Source organism: Octopus sinensis, linkage group LG14, assembly GCF_006345805.1.
Source record: "Octopus sinensis linkage group LG14, ASM634580v1, whole genome shotgun sequence".
NCBI classification, from domain to species: Eukaryota; Metazoa; Mollusca; class Cephalopoda; order Octopoda; family Octopodidae; genus Octopus; species Octopus sinensis.
Window position 1 is genome coordinate 35580148 of NC_043010.1, and position 17483 is coordinate 35597630.

At 37.4% G+C, this 17483-nt stretch overlaps 2 protein-coding genes across 2 annotated transcripts in view; one reads left to right on the forward strand and one right to left on the reverse strand.

Annotated features, from left to right (window-relative positions):
* LOC115218812 (lysosomal-associated transmembrane protein 4A) overlaps positions 1-4556 on the forward strand; it is a 30114-nt gene extending 25558 nt beyond the window's left edge. Inside the window, exons 6-7 of the mRNA XM_029788749.2 lie at positions 108-209; positions 1366-4556. Coding sequence (XP_029644609.1) covers positions 108-209; positions 1366-1581 — 318 coding nt within the window. The 3' untranslated portion in view covers positions 1582-4556. The remainder of the gene's footprint in view (positions 1-107; positions 210-1365) is intronic.
* Positions 4557-9243: 4687 nt separating this feature from the next.
* The window catches only part of LOC115219319 (transforming growth factor-beta-induced protein ig-h3-like), a 14959-nt gene continuing 6719 nt past the window's right edge, over positions 9244-17483 (reverse strand). Inside the window, exons 4-6 of the mRNA XM_029789481.2 lie at positions 15661-15759; positions 13448-13561; positions 9244-9481 (exon numbers count right to left, since the gene is read on the reverse strand). Coding sequence (XP_029645341.2) covers positions 9363-9481; positions 13448-13561; positions 15661-15759 — 332 coding nt within the window. The 3' untranslated portion in view covers positions 9244-9362. The remainder of the gene's footprint in view (positions 9482-13447; positions 13562-15660; positions 15760-17483) is intronic.

The following is a 17483-nucleotide window of genomic DNA, read 5'->3' on the forward strand; positions in this document are numbered from 1 at the left end:
TGATCATGAGTCCAACACCCTAACCACTAAGTCACATACCTCCACTCTCTTTCTCTGTTGATACATTATTATATATATAATGTATGTATATGATTCTTCTTTTTCAGGCTTACTGTTTGGGAGTCATCTGGTCTTGCTATAAATATGCCCAGCTGGTATCTGCAGGAAGGAACCTTATTCGAGAATACAGAGTGGACCCTGATACTGAGGTAAGCTTTTAAATTAATTTAAGCCAGTGTTGTTAGTGAAGACATTGTCACAATAAATATGTAATGTTCAGTGGCTGTTTTTGTTTTGATCAGCGCTGATTGAGCAGATTTATTTCGGGGAGTTGAATAATTGGATGTGATCCACAATTGCACTAATCCAGATATGGAGAAAAAAATGAACTGCAAAAAAGATAATGTTACATATTGATTTCTCTTGATCATGTGTTGTGTGGTACTCTTTTACTTGTTTCAGTCATTTGACTGCGGCCATGCTGGAGCACTGCCTTTAGTCGAGCAAATCGATCCCAGGACTTATTCTTTGTAAGCCTAGTACTTATTCTATCGGTCTCTTTTGCCGAACCGCTAAGTTGGGGGGAATGCAAACACACCAGCATCAGTTGTCAAGCGATGTTGGGGGTGGGGATAAACACAGACACACAAACACACACACACATACGTATATACGACGGGCTTCTTTCAGTTTCTGTCTACCAAATCCACTCACAAGGCTTTGGTCAGCCCGAGGCTATAGTAGAAGAGACTTGCCCAAGGTGCTACACATTGGGACTGAACCTGGGATCATGTGGTTGGTAAGCAAGCTACTTACCACACAGCCACTCTTGTGGAGCTTTAGGTGTTTTCGCTCAATAAACACTCACAATGCCCGGTCTAGGAATTGAAACCGCGATCCTGCGGCCGCGAGTTCACTTCCCTAACCACTAGGCCATTGTGCCTCCACTGTCCGCTGCCCTAAATTTTTTTTTTTTTTTTTTATCCTGTTGAATACTTGTTGGTAGGGTGTGATTTGGAAGAAGTTTGCCTGCAATTTTTAGCAATGACAAGAGAAGCTCTCTGTCTCTTGTATGCTTGTAGGTTAGATGGTTGTTTTTTTTACACTTTTATTGGGTGTTTCTCTCTGCTTCCAACACATTTCTAGTACAATGTGTTCTGCTAATGATGTTATTGCAACTGCTACTAATTTTGCTGTGCTGTTCAGCTTTAAGTTAGCATTGACTGAGTTGACTTATGATCAAAAACATTCCATCTATGACCATCCAGTTTTTTTTTTTTTTCCAGTTGTTCTCTTTTATTCTCTACTCGTTGTTTAGCTGCATATTAAGCATAGCTTTACTTGCGTTTGGTCTTTCTTTTCCAGATGCTTCTGCCACCAAGCTATGAAGATGCCATTAAGGTCCCGTTGTCAGAGCTGGCAGCCATGTCACATTCGTCTCAGCAGGTCCCACCTCCTCCTTATATGATGTCTCTTGCTCCTGTTGTTGATGCCTCTACAACCACCTCTGACGCTAGTAGTAGTAGTAGTACGCCAACAACCACCACTACTACTACTACAAACAGTGATAATGGTAATTAGGGAGGTTGATGAGTGTTCCAGAACATGTGCATACACAGTCTTACACGCATTTGCACAAACACGCAAACACATAACCACTGTATATAAAGAATACAAACACTACACATAGTATATAAAATGCTCTCTCTCTCTTTCTTCCCGTAATATGCACCTATTAAATATAGTATATGTATACAAACATGGTTGTACACACAGACGCACACAGTTTACACATGCACACATGTACATATTATGTATGTAAGCACATGCACAGACACGCACATGTATATACATTGATTAAACACACACACACACATGTATGTATATGCCTGTGTATGAGCGACATGTATAGTGATACATCCATCTATACATGTATATGCGTATGTGTGATCTACATGTATAGCTATACACACACCTACATAAACATACACACCAGTTACAAGTATATATATGTGATCTCTCTCTAATATATTTCTCTGTATAAATAGACTTTCAAAAGCTCAAAAGATGTGCTGGTCTCCTTAATTACCAAAATTACCTATTCCCTTTTAACCATTTGATGACTGGTGTAATTAGTTCATCCACACCACACCCTCTCTACAAGTTCTCATTTTTGAAATTTTCTCTTCTGTGTCTTGTTACTGCGTCTTTGTGGTGGTGGTTTGTGTTGGGGTAGAGGGATGGGTGAGGGAGTATGTAGCACGTAGCTCGTAATGGCGTCCAAACAATTTCAAGTGTATCTGCATATATTGTGTGTGCAGCTCTGCTTGAATAAAGCTGTCCTTAGCTAAGGTTCTGTATATTTTTTACTGTATCCTCTTGTTTTGTTTTCTTAAATTTAATTTGTGTGAGTATGTGTGTTTTCCAACATAGAAGCTAACTGCCTGTTGGCTCTTTTTTTCTCCTCATTTTAAATATGATAGGTCGACATATTGGGAAGGATTTGATTTCAGCATAGAGCTGGATAATGTTACTAGATAGAAGCTGCTTTGAAAGCTAGTATAGTGCCTGCTTTAAAGAGACTTTGAAAGTTTGTGGAGATGTGCCTGTTATAATTGACTAGGCTCAGCAACTGCAGAGAAGGGGCCTTGCTGTTTCATGGTGGTGATGTGATGAAGGTAATAATAATTGAGGCAGTAATGTTAATGCTGCTGATGATTGTGATAATGCAGTGGTGTTGTTTTATTATGAAAGAGGGCACTAGAAGAAATAGAAGTGTACCAGACTAAATGACTTATAATATTTAGTCTAATTTCTCCACATCAATGATAATAAATTTTTTTCAGATTCTAATTCTTTGGCTCTGCACAACATTCCCAATGTCCTTCATCTTGTAACATTATTCTGAAGATTGGCTCCAAGCAACACGTGTAATTTAAAAAAGGCAGCAGTAAGCCCATTGCTCCTGCTTTCCTAGAAAATTCATAACCTTCCCTGAAGCAATCCTATAAACTTTATTCATAGTGGCAAGAACTGCTTATAATGTTTACTGAAACTTAAGCCTGTATTTGTAGTCTTTAAGTGAAAATAGATTAGCCTATACCTTTCATCTGTGGCCGAAGGGTGGCTGAGGCATTAAAATAAGCACCCATGATATGAGGTTTGTTTAATCATGCTTACCATTGCATTCTTTTTCAGTAGAAGCATTGAAATAAAGCCCAGTAGGATACTGATGTTGGTTCAAACACCTAAATGAAAATATGCCATATGCCTGATGAAAAGAAATCCCTGCGCAACCTGGACTCCCTACATCACTTATAGCATCTATCAGTAAACAGTAGCATCACCTCGCATAGTTAGTTGTTGCTTGGTTTCTTTGTTTGATGATGGTTTTCCTTTTTAATGTTACTGTAGTTAGAATTTTAGGAAGCGACAATAAGTTTAAAAAATTTTTTTTACTCTTTTGTATATGTCCTCTGTTCTTTGTTTCATCTCCGCCTGTTCCTCTTCTACTATCGTCTCCCCATCTCTTCAGTTATTCACATTCCTTGGGTTACATTTTGTAATGTGTGGTCATTGCTCTACTGGCCATTGCCTCTTATTCTTTAGCTTATGTTTTCTAGTGCATGGTCCTTGCTGCTCTGACCACACACACGCACGCACACACGCACACACAGCATATTCTTCAGATAACTTTCTTTGCAACTGAGTAATTTGCTTCTTTCACACCTATTAATGTGAACATAACAATGTGATCTTCATTTTTTATGGAATAATTCTTGTTTCTGTATCATGTTTTATTATTGACTGTATCCTGTTCTTTAAGGGGTTCTTCTGTAATAGTGGCCTGAGTTGTACTGACCACATCTTATTCCTTGAGTCATCTTTGTGATGTAGTCTTTACTTCACTGACCACTGTGATCACTATGATGTGGTCCTTGCTACATTGGTGACACATTCTTCATTTTGTGGGTTTATTATTAATTGGCATTATTTGCGAACACTACGGCTTGGTAGAAATGCTGACATGTTCAACAAAATACATCAGAATATTTGGTTACACCCCCACTTTCATTCTGAGTTTAAATCCCTACAATGACTGGCTTTGTTTTCATCTCTTTGTCTTTCATCTCCTTAATAAAATAAGTACTAATCATATACAGGGGATCGACTCATCTGTATAAATTTTCTTTCTTTCTTTCTTCAATGTGATCCTTATTGCACTAACTAGTTCAGCAAATTTCTGAAATGAATATCTTGTGATGTTAATATAGTTTTATATATATAAGGATCTGTAATTTTTTTTTATATATATATATTTTTTTCTATTTATATTTTTCCCCTTGGTTTCTTAAAAATGATTTTTTTTCTTATATTCCATTGTCAGGAAACAATTTACATAAATTTTAATCTGATAAGGCTTCTACTGATTGCCCATCTTGAGAATATTAAATAAAATGAAAATGTGTGTGGACTTAAGTAACCACAATGGTGTTTGAAAAAACAAAAAAAAAAAGGAAAAGAAAAAAAATGGTATACTGTGCATACATGAAATTGAGAGCTATAACATGGCATCATGGTGCTTGTAGTGTAAGTGGGGTTGTCTTCTTTGTCTTCATTCATACATGGGCTGTATCTAAAATGATATAGCTTCAATTCTGACAACAGAGGGGTATTGGCTTGTTTAAAATTTTATTCCTTCTCCTTTATACCTAAATATGTATTTGTATACATTATGTATATATATATATATATATATATTATATATATATATATATATTGCTTGTTCTTTTCCTTTCTAATCTTCATTTATTATGAACATTAATAAATTAAAAGTAAAGAATTGGATTAGCTTTTCGCCCCTCTTTTCTTTCTTTTTAATTGTTATTGTGATTGAATGACAGATTAAATGCTTTGCAGTATTTAGTTACCTTCTTTACATTCTGGTTTTCAACTTCGCCCTTCATTCTTTTGGTGCTAATAGTAAGTGCTAATCAACTACTCTGTCCCCCAAATTTGTGGCCTTGTGCCTATGTCAGAAATCATTGTTGCTGTTGCTATAGAGTGGCAGAAATTGGTTGAATGTTGGACTACATGACTTGCAGTATATAGTTATATTTAGTTCAAATCTTGTCAAGGTTGATTTTTGTCAGATATCTTTCAAAAGTTGATCTGTAAAATATTGGGGTGGTGGTTTGATTTCGATGGACTTGTCCCTACCTCAGATTTCTTGTTTTCTGCCTATGTTAGAAATGATTAGAGGATTTATAAAATAATCCTTTCTACTAAAGGCACAAAGCCTGAAATTTTTTGGGAAGGGGGTAGTCGATTGCATCGGCCCCAATATGTAATTGGTAGTTAATTTATCGATCCCTAAAGGATGAAAGATAAAGTCAGCCTTGGCGGAATTTGAATTCAGAATGTAATGACAAACAAAATACTGCTAAGCATTTCGTCTGGTGTGCTAATGATTCTGCCAGCTCACTGCCTTAAGGGGAAATATAAAATAACAAATCTTCCCTGGTTTCAACAATGAGTACCCACCCAATCAACTGAATTACATGCTTATTGAATTAGCATATATGTGGCTGAGCATTCTACAAACACATGATGTATTCTTGATGTTATTCTCAAACGAAATTAGTGTCATTCATTCATTCATTCCTATTCTGTGTAAACATGTCCAGCCAAGGGGAAATATTTCTTTGGTTGGAAACAAGTGAAGGTTGTTGACAGGAATGTCTTGCATACAGCTGTAGAAAACTTGTCTCAGCAAATTCCATCTGTCCTATGCAAGCAGGGAGAAAATGGACGTAAAAAAATATTTATCTATGGATGGTTGGCAAACCTATGACCAAACTTAAGTCAGTTTTGGTGATTCCATTCTTTATTTTAGATGATGTTTCTAGAAGTACAGTACCAAATGTGTCTGTCCTTGGTAGGGTATTATTTGAAAGAGATTTGGCTATTGTTTTCAGTGAGTTGAATGACCATGAAGAAATACGAAGAAGTATCCTTGTTGATGTTTTTACTCTGTACAGATAGAGAATTGAAGAAAAATACTGTTGTGGTTTGGGTGACTGAAACATGTCCAAATATATTTGAATGAAGGAATAAAGGTGTTCGAGAGCCAGATTGATGATGACCTTCATAAAACATTTATGAAGAAATGGTTTATGGTCATGTAGATGAATGCTGAGGCATGATTGTTATGGTTAAGTTCACTTGGACAATCATATAGTTCTGGGTTCAATTCCAGTATGCAGCAATTTGGATGTAATCCTACTCTGGGGTGATAAATTCTTTGTGAGTGTAACTTGGTAGATAGAACTGCCTGAGTCGCACCGTATATGTATGATATATATTGGTTTCAAATTTTGGTATGAGGCCAGCAAGTTGGGGGAGAGGATTAGTCAATTACTTTGACCCCAATGTTCAACTGGTACTTATTTTATCAACCCCAAAAGAATGGGAGGCAAATTTGACCTCGGCAGAATTTGAACTTGGAACGTAAAGAAGGACGAAATGCCACTACGCATTGTACTTGGCATGTTAATGATTCTGCCACCTTGTCACCTTATGTATGATATATATATTATCAATGAAAGACATCTATAGAAGCAAAGGAAGTAAATATGATAAACCAATGCGTGGAGCTAAAAGTATCTCATGGTTTTAATTTTGCCCATATTGTACTGGTATTCCTTCCTTTCTTTCACAATTGGAAACTGATAACCCATGACATTATCATTCACAAAATGCATAATACAAAATAAAAGTGAAATTACTAGTCCTGAGAAAAACATTACTTCTGAAATCATTATAATACATGGAAACCTTAGAAAATCTTTTCATGAAGACTAAATCAGTAGGTTTTATTCTCCCCAAGACAACGTGGACAAAAGAAAGCCCCCCCCCCCCGAATAGCACCAGCCAAAATAATCACAATAATAAATTTTGAACAACATTGTTGATAGCCTATGTATTGTTAAGCTTCGTATTTACTATGAGAAGCTAATTCGTATGAAGCTGGACATTGTTTCTACCCAGTGAAGTTGGCCTGTTGTAAGTTGAGTATTGAACTGCTGTACAGGGAGAATATTTCCAAGACAATAAGATTGGTGATAAGAACTGTATTTGAACATACATAATTTGTTTACTGTTGTTTTGGTCCTAGATGTGTACTGCAACTGCTAGAGTGCAGCAATTCCCAGTTAGGTGATCTTGAGAATAATGTTTTTTTAACAAACACATGGGTAGGGGACAATATTGTTTAAATTTAGGTGCATGACACTTTTAAATGCAGAGTCAAAGATTTAAGCCAAGGCTAATTGGCTAACAAACTAAATTGACTATTTTGTTTTTGTAAGTTGGATGTCACTAGCTAATTGACAAATCTATGCAAGTCATCTTCCATATTGTAGAAAGCAGGTGGAGTGAGGATAGCAAATTTAGCCTTGATTAGGCCCCAGGTCCATTTAGATTAGCAGAGCATTTGCCATCCAAATCTTAATGCTGTTCAGAGATGATATCAATTTAAAGATTGCAGTTTGGTTTTCACTATGAAAGAATAGGTTTAAAAAATTTTTTGTTCACCAAAGTATCTAAAGATACCATGGCTGATAATGTATATGCATACTGTGAGGCTGCGGCATCTGTAGATTTATAAATTATGAGAAAATGTTCTTTGACATGCATGCTTTCCTAATAATGCTTGTAGCCTTTTATCAGTTAGTCGCACTTATATAACAGCAGAGAGCATGGATGACGCTTATGTAGAGGATTCTTCAGATGTGGAAAGAATCAAAACTGTGCTCATTTAGTGTCCAAAGATCACTGATTTTCAAAATTTATTAAGAACCTACTTTCGCATGCTAGATAGAATTAATTGTCAGCTAAGATCACTGTGAAGTTAACATCGCTACCACTTGGTATACAATGGTATATAATCTTTCTCTTTCAGCTGGTTATGGTGGAAGTTGAAACTGATTAGAATGGCATTGTTTTCAATGAAACTCTCGTCAGCCTTGTTGACTATCATCCAAAGCAGTAATATGGGAGTTATGAGAAAAGTCATGACATCGATTATATGCCATGAAAAATAGGTGAAAAAGATATATTGGAAGGAACGAAATGGCAGAGCTCTCGGGTCAAAGACAGAAGTAGATATTTTATTTAATTCTGAGAATAATTAAAGTTTTGGGGTACCATGATTTTTTCTGCGTGCAGTTGTCCTGCTATATTTCATATTATTACAAACTAATTTATATTACTTATATGTATCATTGTGTGTGTATGTTCCTTTATAATACTGCAATTAAAACTTTTGATTTTTCCATGGTGCCAGCAATGGAATATTTCAACTAATGTACCTTTACACACCTGCCATTTTTGTCTGACATGAATTGCAGTACATTTTTAGACTCTACAACCCTTGGAACTGGAAACAATTTTTTTTGTGTATTAATGCAGAAAAGCAACTTTCAGCCATTCTTGAAATAATCAGTCATGAATGACGTTAAAGATACAAACACAAAATTTTATAATATATATATATATATTTACGAGGATGAAGGAGTAAGTTGACTCTGGTTAAATTTGAGATTCATAATAATAAATGAATGTAAAATTTTCCGCCTATGATAAAAAATAAAAACCAACAGCTGTAGCTGTGTGGTAAGAAGCTATCTTACCAATTACATGGTTCAAGGTTCAGTCCTACTGTGTGGTACCTTGGGCAAGTGTCTTCTACTATAGCCTTTGGCTGACCAAAACTTTGTGAGTGGATTTGGTAGGCGGAAACTGAAAGAAGCCTCTTGTGTATATCATCATCATCATCATCGTTTAACATCCACTATCCATGCTAGCATCGGTTGGATGATTTGACTGAGGACTGGCGAACCAGATGGCTGCACCAGGCTCCAATCTGATCTGGTAGAGTTTCTACTGCTGGATGCCCTTCCTAACATCAACCCCTTTGAGAGTGTAGTGGGTGCTTTTATGTGCCACCAGCACGATATATATATATATATGTGTGTGTGTCTGTGTTTGTCTCCATCACTGCTTGACAATCGGTGTTGGTGTGTTTACGTCCCCGTAACTTAGTGGCTCGGCAAAAGAAACCGATAGAATAAATACTAGGCTTAAGAAATAAGTCCTGGGGTCAAGTTGGTCATTCAGCATGGCTGCAGTCAAATGACTGAAACAAATAAAAGCATAAAAAAATAAAAGAACAATAAAAAATAGTATTACAATGTTGCCTTTATTCATGTCTCTCCTCTTTATTGACAGTAGTGTTGTTCTTGGCTTTATTTTGATGGTTGCTATAGCCATTGCAGTATCATTAGTAATTGTGGCAGCATTTAACCAATAACATTTTTTGATGGAGGGAATAAGACTGTGTCAATGGTATGAATGACACCATTGTTGGCAGAGATGTCACGGTTGATGATTTGGGCCTTTTGAACTGTGATATGTAAATCTGGAGGCAGTAATTATTCATAGTGGTGGTGGTGGCAGTAATGATCATCAATGGGATAAGAAAGAAAGAAAGGGGAAAAAAAAAGGATTCAGTGAGTTAAGTGAGTGTGGCTGAGAATAATTCTTTTCTTTCATTTTTAGTGAATCAATCGACAACCCAGCCCACTGCCCCCCAAAATTTAGGATTTGGTAAAGTTGAAGAAGTGATTAAATGTGTATGTGCTGTGTATATGTATCTGTGAATTTGTGTATGTGTGTGTGTGTGTGTGTAAGAGACGAGAAAGATGTTTATGGAGAATAGGAATAGATGTGTGGGTCTGGGTGATCTTTGGTTTAAGACACATATAACTGCATAATTACTAATGAAACTAAAACGATCCGGGATTTCCAGAGTGAGCAAAATGAATATGTAGATGTTGTTATTACAGATTTCTTCGTTAAATTGTCTAATTTATATTACACACACACACACACACAATGAGCAAAAAAGGAAGTCCTAAAAGGAGCAAGTTTCAATAACTGTATTTATTTAATGCTTAAAGGGAAGGGAAAGAGTTTTGACATTTCGGACACTAATCCTTCATCGCCCACCCAAAAAAGAATAGAAAAATATAAAGGAGGAAGGTGGCGGCAAACAAAGAAAAGAGTTAGCGGCTAGGTGGGAATGTGATTCTATGGGGAGGAGGCAAGGCTGTGTGCATGTATAGGAAGATATCTGTGTATAGAGACAGACATAGGGGAGGGGTGTGTGAGTGAAATGGATTGGGATAAGGGGGATGTGGGAGGATGGTGTGTTGGTATGATCATACTGTATGCAAGAGGAAGGCGTAGGGGAAGTGAAAGGTAAGAAAAAACACTGAAGAAAATATATAAGTGATAAATAAATGGAAGAGTGGACATGTATTAAAATGGTTGGGAAATAGGAAAGTTATAACACTATGTAAGAGGTACATGTCCGCTGAAAGTAAATCGAATAAAATCTGGGACTCAACGTAGCCAATAAATAAGCTGGCATAGTTGGGTCCATCCGTGTTCTCATAGACACTCCAGTGAAATGCTCACATATCTCTCCCATGAAGGAAAAGCGATGGAAGTTGACAACCAGTTCGGCTACATGGAGGAATGTAGAGGTATTGGGATAGAGCATAATGCAGAGGTTAAGAAAACATTGGAGGCCTTTGTTGTGAGGAATGACAGAGTAAAGAGAGGTGATATCCATGGCGAAAAATGAGGCAAGAGGGGCTGGTGGAGAAGGGGAAGGAATTGAAAGTGTAGAGGTCATGGGTGATGTCATGGATGTAGGAGTAAGGGCAACAACCAGAGGTGCAGAGACGGGTGGGGATGTGTTTGATAGGGGTAGTATCGACAGTGAGGCAGCTCCTGACAATGAAGCAGCCAAGGTTTTCAGGTTTGAAGATAGTAGGGAGGAAATAGAAGGTGGGGAGCGGGCGATAAGGAGAGGAATAGTGGGTGGGGAGGAGGGAGGAAAGAGAAGGAAACAAGAAAGTTATGGGGAAATCAGTTTCTAATTTGCAGTTACTTTCAAATACACTTTTAAAATAAGAAATGTTTCCTCTTTTGTACGTTAGCATAATAATTTGAAAAAATTACTCTTACGAATTAAAAAGGGAAATCTGTAATAATTATCTTTTTTACTCTAGGAACAAGGCCCGAAATTTTTTGGGAGGGGGCCGGTCGATTAGACCGACCTCAGTACGCAACTGGTACCTAATCTATTGACCCCCGAAATGATGAAAGGCAAAGTCGACCTCGGTGGAATTTGAACTCAAAACTTAATGACAGACGAAATACCTATTTCTTTACTACCCACAAGGGGCTAAACACAGAGGGGACAAACGGATTAAGTCGATTACATCGACTCTAGTGCGTAACTGGTACTTAATTTATCGACCCCGAAAGGATGAAAGGCAAAGTCGACCTCGGCGGAATTTGAACTCAGAACGTAGCAGCAGACGAAATACGGCTACGCATTTCGCTCGGCGTGCTAAGCTCGCTGGCTTGAAATCTATAATAATAATATTCAAAACATGTACATATTCGTTTCGCTTACACGACACATTCAAGTCTATTTTTGTATTTTCCCGGATTGTTTTAGTTTCATTAGCAATCCAGCAGTGATATATACTGAAAGCCAAAGATCGCTTGGATCTGTAGTGTAAAGAAACAATATGGTATATACGTAGAGTTATATGCACATAAAGTTAGAGGCATAAACACTCAATCTACTCCCACCACTACTCTGTACACTCATTAACCAAGATCGTTCTATTAACAACAATTCTGCTGGAAAATAAAAAAAAACTTCCACATTATTTTTGTCCCCTTCATCTCCAACTCTATATTGCACGCTCTCAATAAATCTCTCCTTTCTTCTCATCAGTTACCGGTGCGAAAACTCGCCCGACCGCTTGACAGCATCCTTTCCACCATCTTCAAATTGTGCGCCCCTGAACCTGCTTTCTAGCCTTCACACACACACACACACACACACTATATATATATATATATATATATATATATAATATATATATATATATATATATATATTACACATTCATATCTGTGTGTTTGCGAATGCCAAACTACTCCCTACTCTTGGCACTATTTGTTAGTGAACAGTACAAACTGTGTGTAAAAAGTATATAATGTATTACTACGCTAATGTCGTCGTCCGTCTATCAAGTAATGAACATTATATATATATATATATATCCTTTCTACTGGCCTTTAGTATTGGCTCCGTAGAACTAGGTATACCCTAGGAGTTGCTCTTCAATGCCACTTACCATTGGTCTCTGGGTAAAAGTAATGTTGCTTTTGACATCAGCAAAACTTTTGTCATGAGAACTTAACCATTTTGTCTATCAATAGACGATAGCTGTTTTGTCATTTTTAAAATCAGAAGCTTGTCGTCATATTGCACCGTTACAACGGGTGCAATTCTCCTCTGATCGTCAATTCTGATATGATCCAAGGTTTAGTAATGCTTCTCAAATTCTTCCTTCTGTTCATTAGTGATGTATTTACTCTTTTATTTGTTTCAGTCATTTGACTGCGGCCATGCTGGAGCACCGCCTTTAGTCGAGCAAATCGATCCCGGGACTTATTCTTTGTAAGCCCAGTACTTATTCTATCGGTCTCTTTTGCCGCACCGCTAAGTGACGGGGGCGTAAACACACCAGCATCGGTTGTCAAGCAATGCTAGGGGGACAAACACATACACACACACATATATATACATATATACGACAGGCTTCTTTCAGTTTCCGTCTACCAAATCCACTCACAAGGCATTGGTCGGCCCGGGGCTATAGCAGAAGACACTTGCCGAAGATGCCACGCAGTGGGACTGAACCCGGAACCATGTGGTTGGTTAGCAAGCTACTTACCACACAGCCACTCCTGCGTTTAGTATCACTTCTAATAACACACGCTCCTATTTATATCATTCTTTACTCCTTAATCTATCACAAGCGTCTGACTCCATAACGAATCCAAGGAAATGGTCTCAACGTTATCACTCGACCTATTAGAAAGAACAGCCAAATCTCCCTCGATTCACACCTCATTCTCTTAAGAAACGGTACATTGGATAATGCACTCCTCTTTTGTTCCCTGTACAGAGGAAAGTACAGGACGGTCAAGAATGGAATGCTTTTGATCAAGAGTCTGCTCGATCACGGCAGAGTTTGGAGTTAAAGAACATTAACCGAATTCATAAACTGTAATCCACGTACTTTGCGTCCAAAAAAAAAAAAAAAAAACTACGAGAGAGCATCTTTCAATGGTGATATGATTTCCATTGTCCTCTGTAACCGTATAAATACCCAATCGCATACGTCACATCTTTTTCACACATGAGAATCGCATAGCACTTGAAATTTTAGGCACCACAACCTCTGGTATGCATTTGTATGTGTGTGTCTGTGCGCACGCAGATACTTACGTTTCAGTTTGACAGTTAGTAGGTCTGAAGCGTCATCTGACAGTGTTCTCAGCTTACCATTGTGCATGCCCGGAGTCCACAATATTCCGCGCACCGCATGATATTTCACTATCGCTAGAGACGAAAGAGACAAAAAAGAAAAATTTGTTACTTTGAGGTAAGAATTTTCTAAAATTGTCGCACCAAGCAACGCCCGTGCTAAAATTTAAAGTCAATAGCAGCTTGTACAACATGTGAACACTCTCAACCACGAAAGCCAAGTAGTCCAGAAACAAGCAGGAGCAAGACCTCCGGCTTCGCAATGAGGAGGGTTGCTATTTTGGAATTTTCTTCTCCTGCAGAGATGTCTAAACAAAGTCTAGGGATCTCTCACTCCCATCTGTATGATGGCCGCTGACACTACTGTGTTTATCTCCCTTTAACAGGTTTTGTTTGTCATCGTACAGGACGATCCAACGAAAACCACTCTCCCTTATTAAGCAAAGCTCGTTAGGGTTACCGCTTTAGTTGCTGACGACCCGATCATGCGACAGATTGTTCTGTTACATTTAACCAGTAGCACTAACTAAAAGTGATCTGACATATACATACATACATACATACATACATACATACATACATACATACATTCAGACATACAAAAATACATACATACATACATACATACATACATACATACATACAGACAGACAGACAGACAGACAGACAGACAGACAGACAGACATACAAAAATACATACACACATTTTTTAACGTATCTATATATGTTAAAAATTACATACAGACACACACATGCACATATATATGTGTGTGTGTGTGTATGTGTGTTGTAAAAGAAGGTAAATTAGTCTGCCATGAGAATTAATCATTAATGACTTGCAAAAGGAATATCTCAGATTTCACCCTTACACACAAGCTGCATATTTCAATACCCGATAGAAAGGAACATAGTATAATCATTTCTACCATAAGCACAAGGTCTGAAATTTTTCCCCGGTAAGGGCTGGTCGATTACATCGACCCCACTGCTTAACTGGTACTTATTTTATCTGTCCCGAAAAGATGAAAGGCAAAGTCGACCTCGGTGCAATTTGAACTCAGAACGTAAAGTGCCGGAACATAAAGTACCACTAAACATTTCGCCCGATGCGCTAACGATTCAGCTAGCTCGTTGCTTTAAAGAAACGTAATATACTTCAAACACACACACACACACACACACACACACACACACACACACACACACACACACACACACACACACACACACACACACACACACACACACACACACACAAGTAACAGAGAGAAAGCCCAATAATAGATTCGTAAAGATTTACAGAACAAATGTTCAATATACAAGTAACAGGATTTCTCAGATCTTAAAAAAAAAATTTCGATGGAATTAACGATATTTATACGCGAGACGAAATAACATTTAATGATTAACTATTCAAATATTCAACAGGCTTCTGTTAGACGTTACTATTCAATTTGTAAAAAGAAAAAAAAAAAAAGCGAAACACCTGTAAAACATAGAAAAATATCTGCAAGAATGTTTGATGTTTTTATGGTATTTAGCGAACATCAAATATCAAAGCGTCTTGAATATTTGAATATTTTAGTATTAGATGTTATTTCGCTTGTCTAATGAGATTGCTAATTCAGTCGAAATCGTCTAAGGTCTGAGCATAACGAATCATTTGTATGTTGGATAATTTGTAAATCTTTACGGAAAAACATAGAAATCTCTCTCTCTCTTCTCCTCTCTCTCTCTTCTCCTCTCTCTTTATGTTGTTTTTGCGTGTGAATGTGTGTTTGTGCATATATATATATATATATATATATTGTGTGTGTGTGTGTGTGTGTGTGTGTGTGTGTGTGTGTGTGTGTGTAAAATTTATATAATGTGTATACACACTTATATAATCTCATAACAGCCAATTTATGCTACCGAACGGTTTCATGCTGAGCCATGCCCGATAATTGTTTTTCTTTTATGAAAACTTATTGGACAGCTATACGCCTCCCGCATACGTACACACACACACACACACCACACACACACACACACACACACACACACACACACACACACACACACACACATACACACACACACCACACACACACACACAGTGCCCTTAACTCAGTTGGACATATAGCAAGTTTTATGTTTTTATTTGGCAAAAGAATATTTAGAGCTTCACTTACCCTCTTTTAAGGCTGGATCAGCTTGAATCTGGGGAATGGTACTGGAAGGTTGATTCTGAAAAGCAGCGTTATTCGGTGCGAACAGCGTCAGCAAATTATCTAAAACGATATATACAAATGTATATACAGACATACATATATATGGATACATACGAATATCTCTCTCTCTCTCTCTATCTCTGTCTCTCTATCTCTGTCTCTCTATCTTTGAACAACTTTCTTTCAAACATGTATTAAAGAAACCAGCACGGATTTTTGTCAGTGAACAGGTCGCGGTCTTAAAGCGACGAAAATATTTTGACAAATTAAACTTAAATGTTGAAGTGAATCGAACGGCTTTTGTGTGTTTCTTAAATGGATTACACACACCTTCCACGCTGCAATTGTTTTCGTTTCAGCACACGATCTCAGATCAAATCACTTGCTATGCAGGTACATCTCCGTATTATTTTTGAGTTTTCATATTTCCTCATTAGATCCACTCTGTTCAGTTTAGAACAATAGCGTCCCTAAATTCATTAGTTCATTAATTTCGAAGCTACCTCAGCTCTATCCTAAGCATGGAATGATTGCACAACGACGTGTTCTCGCGTGTTTTGCTTTGGGTCGCAATAAACATATAATCAACGAACCTGATGGGATCAGTTTTGCTTTTTCACTTGAGACATGTAGAATTCCGTAAATATGGACCTGAGAGAGAACCATCAACCATCTTACAAACAATAACTCTGAGCACCTTTTCAAACTCCACCCGTCTAACACCCGTGGTCATATTTACAAAGTCAGAAAACAGCACAGCTCCCATGACTTTAGGAAACATTTTTTCACGCTGAGAGTTGCTGAAGCATGGAACAAACTGCCGGCATCAGTTGTTAGTTGTCGGAGCACTGCATCCTTCAAAACTTCCATGCTTTCTGAGATTCGCCAACACTACACCTGATTTTCTCCCCTCCATACACACACAAACATGTATCTGACTCATACATTGTTCGCTTTCCAGACATTTGTACATTACTGCATATACTCTATACGCACTTTCTGACAAGTTGTGGTGCACCTGAGCACTGTATACAATAATTTCATTATTATATTATATAACCCTGTAACCACTCCATTTTCTTGATGTATAGATTGTCTAGCGTCAACGTAAAGAGACTTGTTGTTACATCGTCGCACAAAATGCTTGTCGGTATTTAACCATGCCACTTAAATCTTTTGATACCGTTATCAATTTTGTCTAACCTCATTGCAGCGAAGCACTGAGGTTGATTTGATTTGAATTGTTCCTAACAACAAAATTTGAAGCCCTGTAGTGCGTGTTTTAGAAATCATTATTATTTTATGACACTGAAAACAGTAAACTGGCAAAATCCCTAGAAAACCGAATTAAATGTCTAGCAGCATATTTTCCGGAATAACATTCCGAGTTCAAATTCCGCCGAGATTGACTTTGCCTGTCATCCTTTCGGGATCGGTAAAAATAAGTACCAGTTGAGCACAGGGTTTGATATATCATATTAATTTGTATCTGTGTCTTTTAAATAAAATCATGTTCCTTGCTGTTTTGTCTAATTTTCATCATATAAACATTTTACTGTATACATGGGACAGTATCATATATTTCAAGAATTTTAAGTGGATTTATAAATATCAAATGGACCCTGCTTTAGAAGTTTATCAGTTTGAATTTGTTAAATACAATTTAACTTTTTACTTTTCATAGTTTATTATATATTCTAAGTTTATATTGAGACTGTCTCCAGAAAACCGGCATATCCACAAATCTGGGACTCTGCCGGTCCCAAGCTTGCCGGATAATTGAT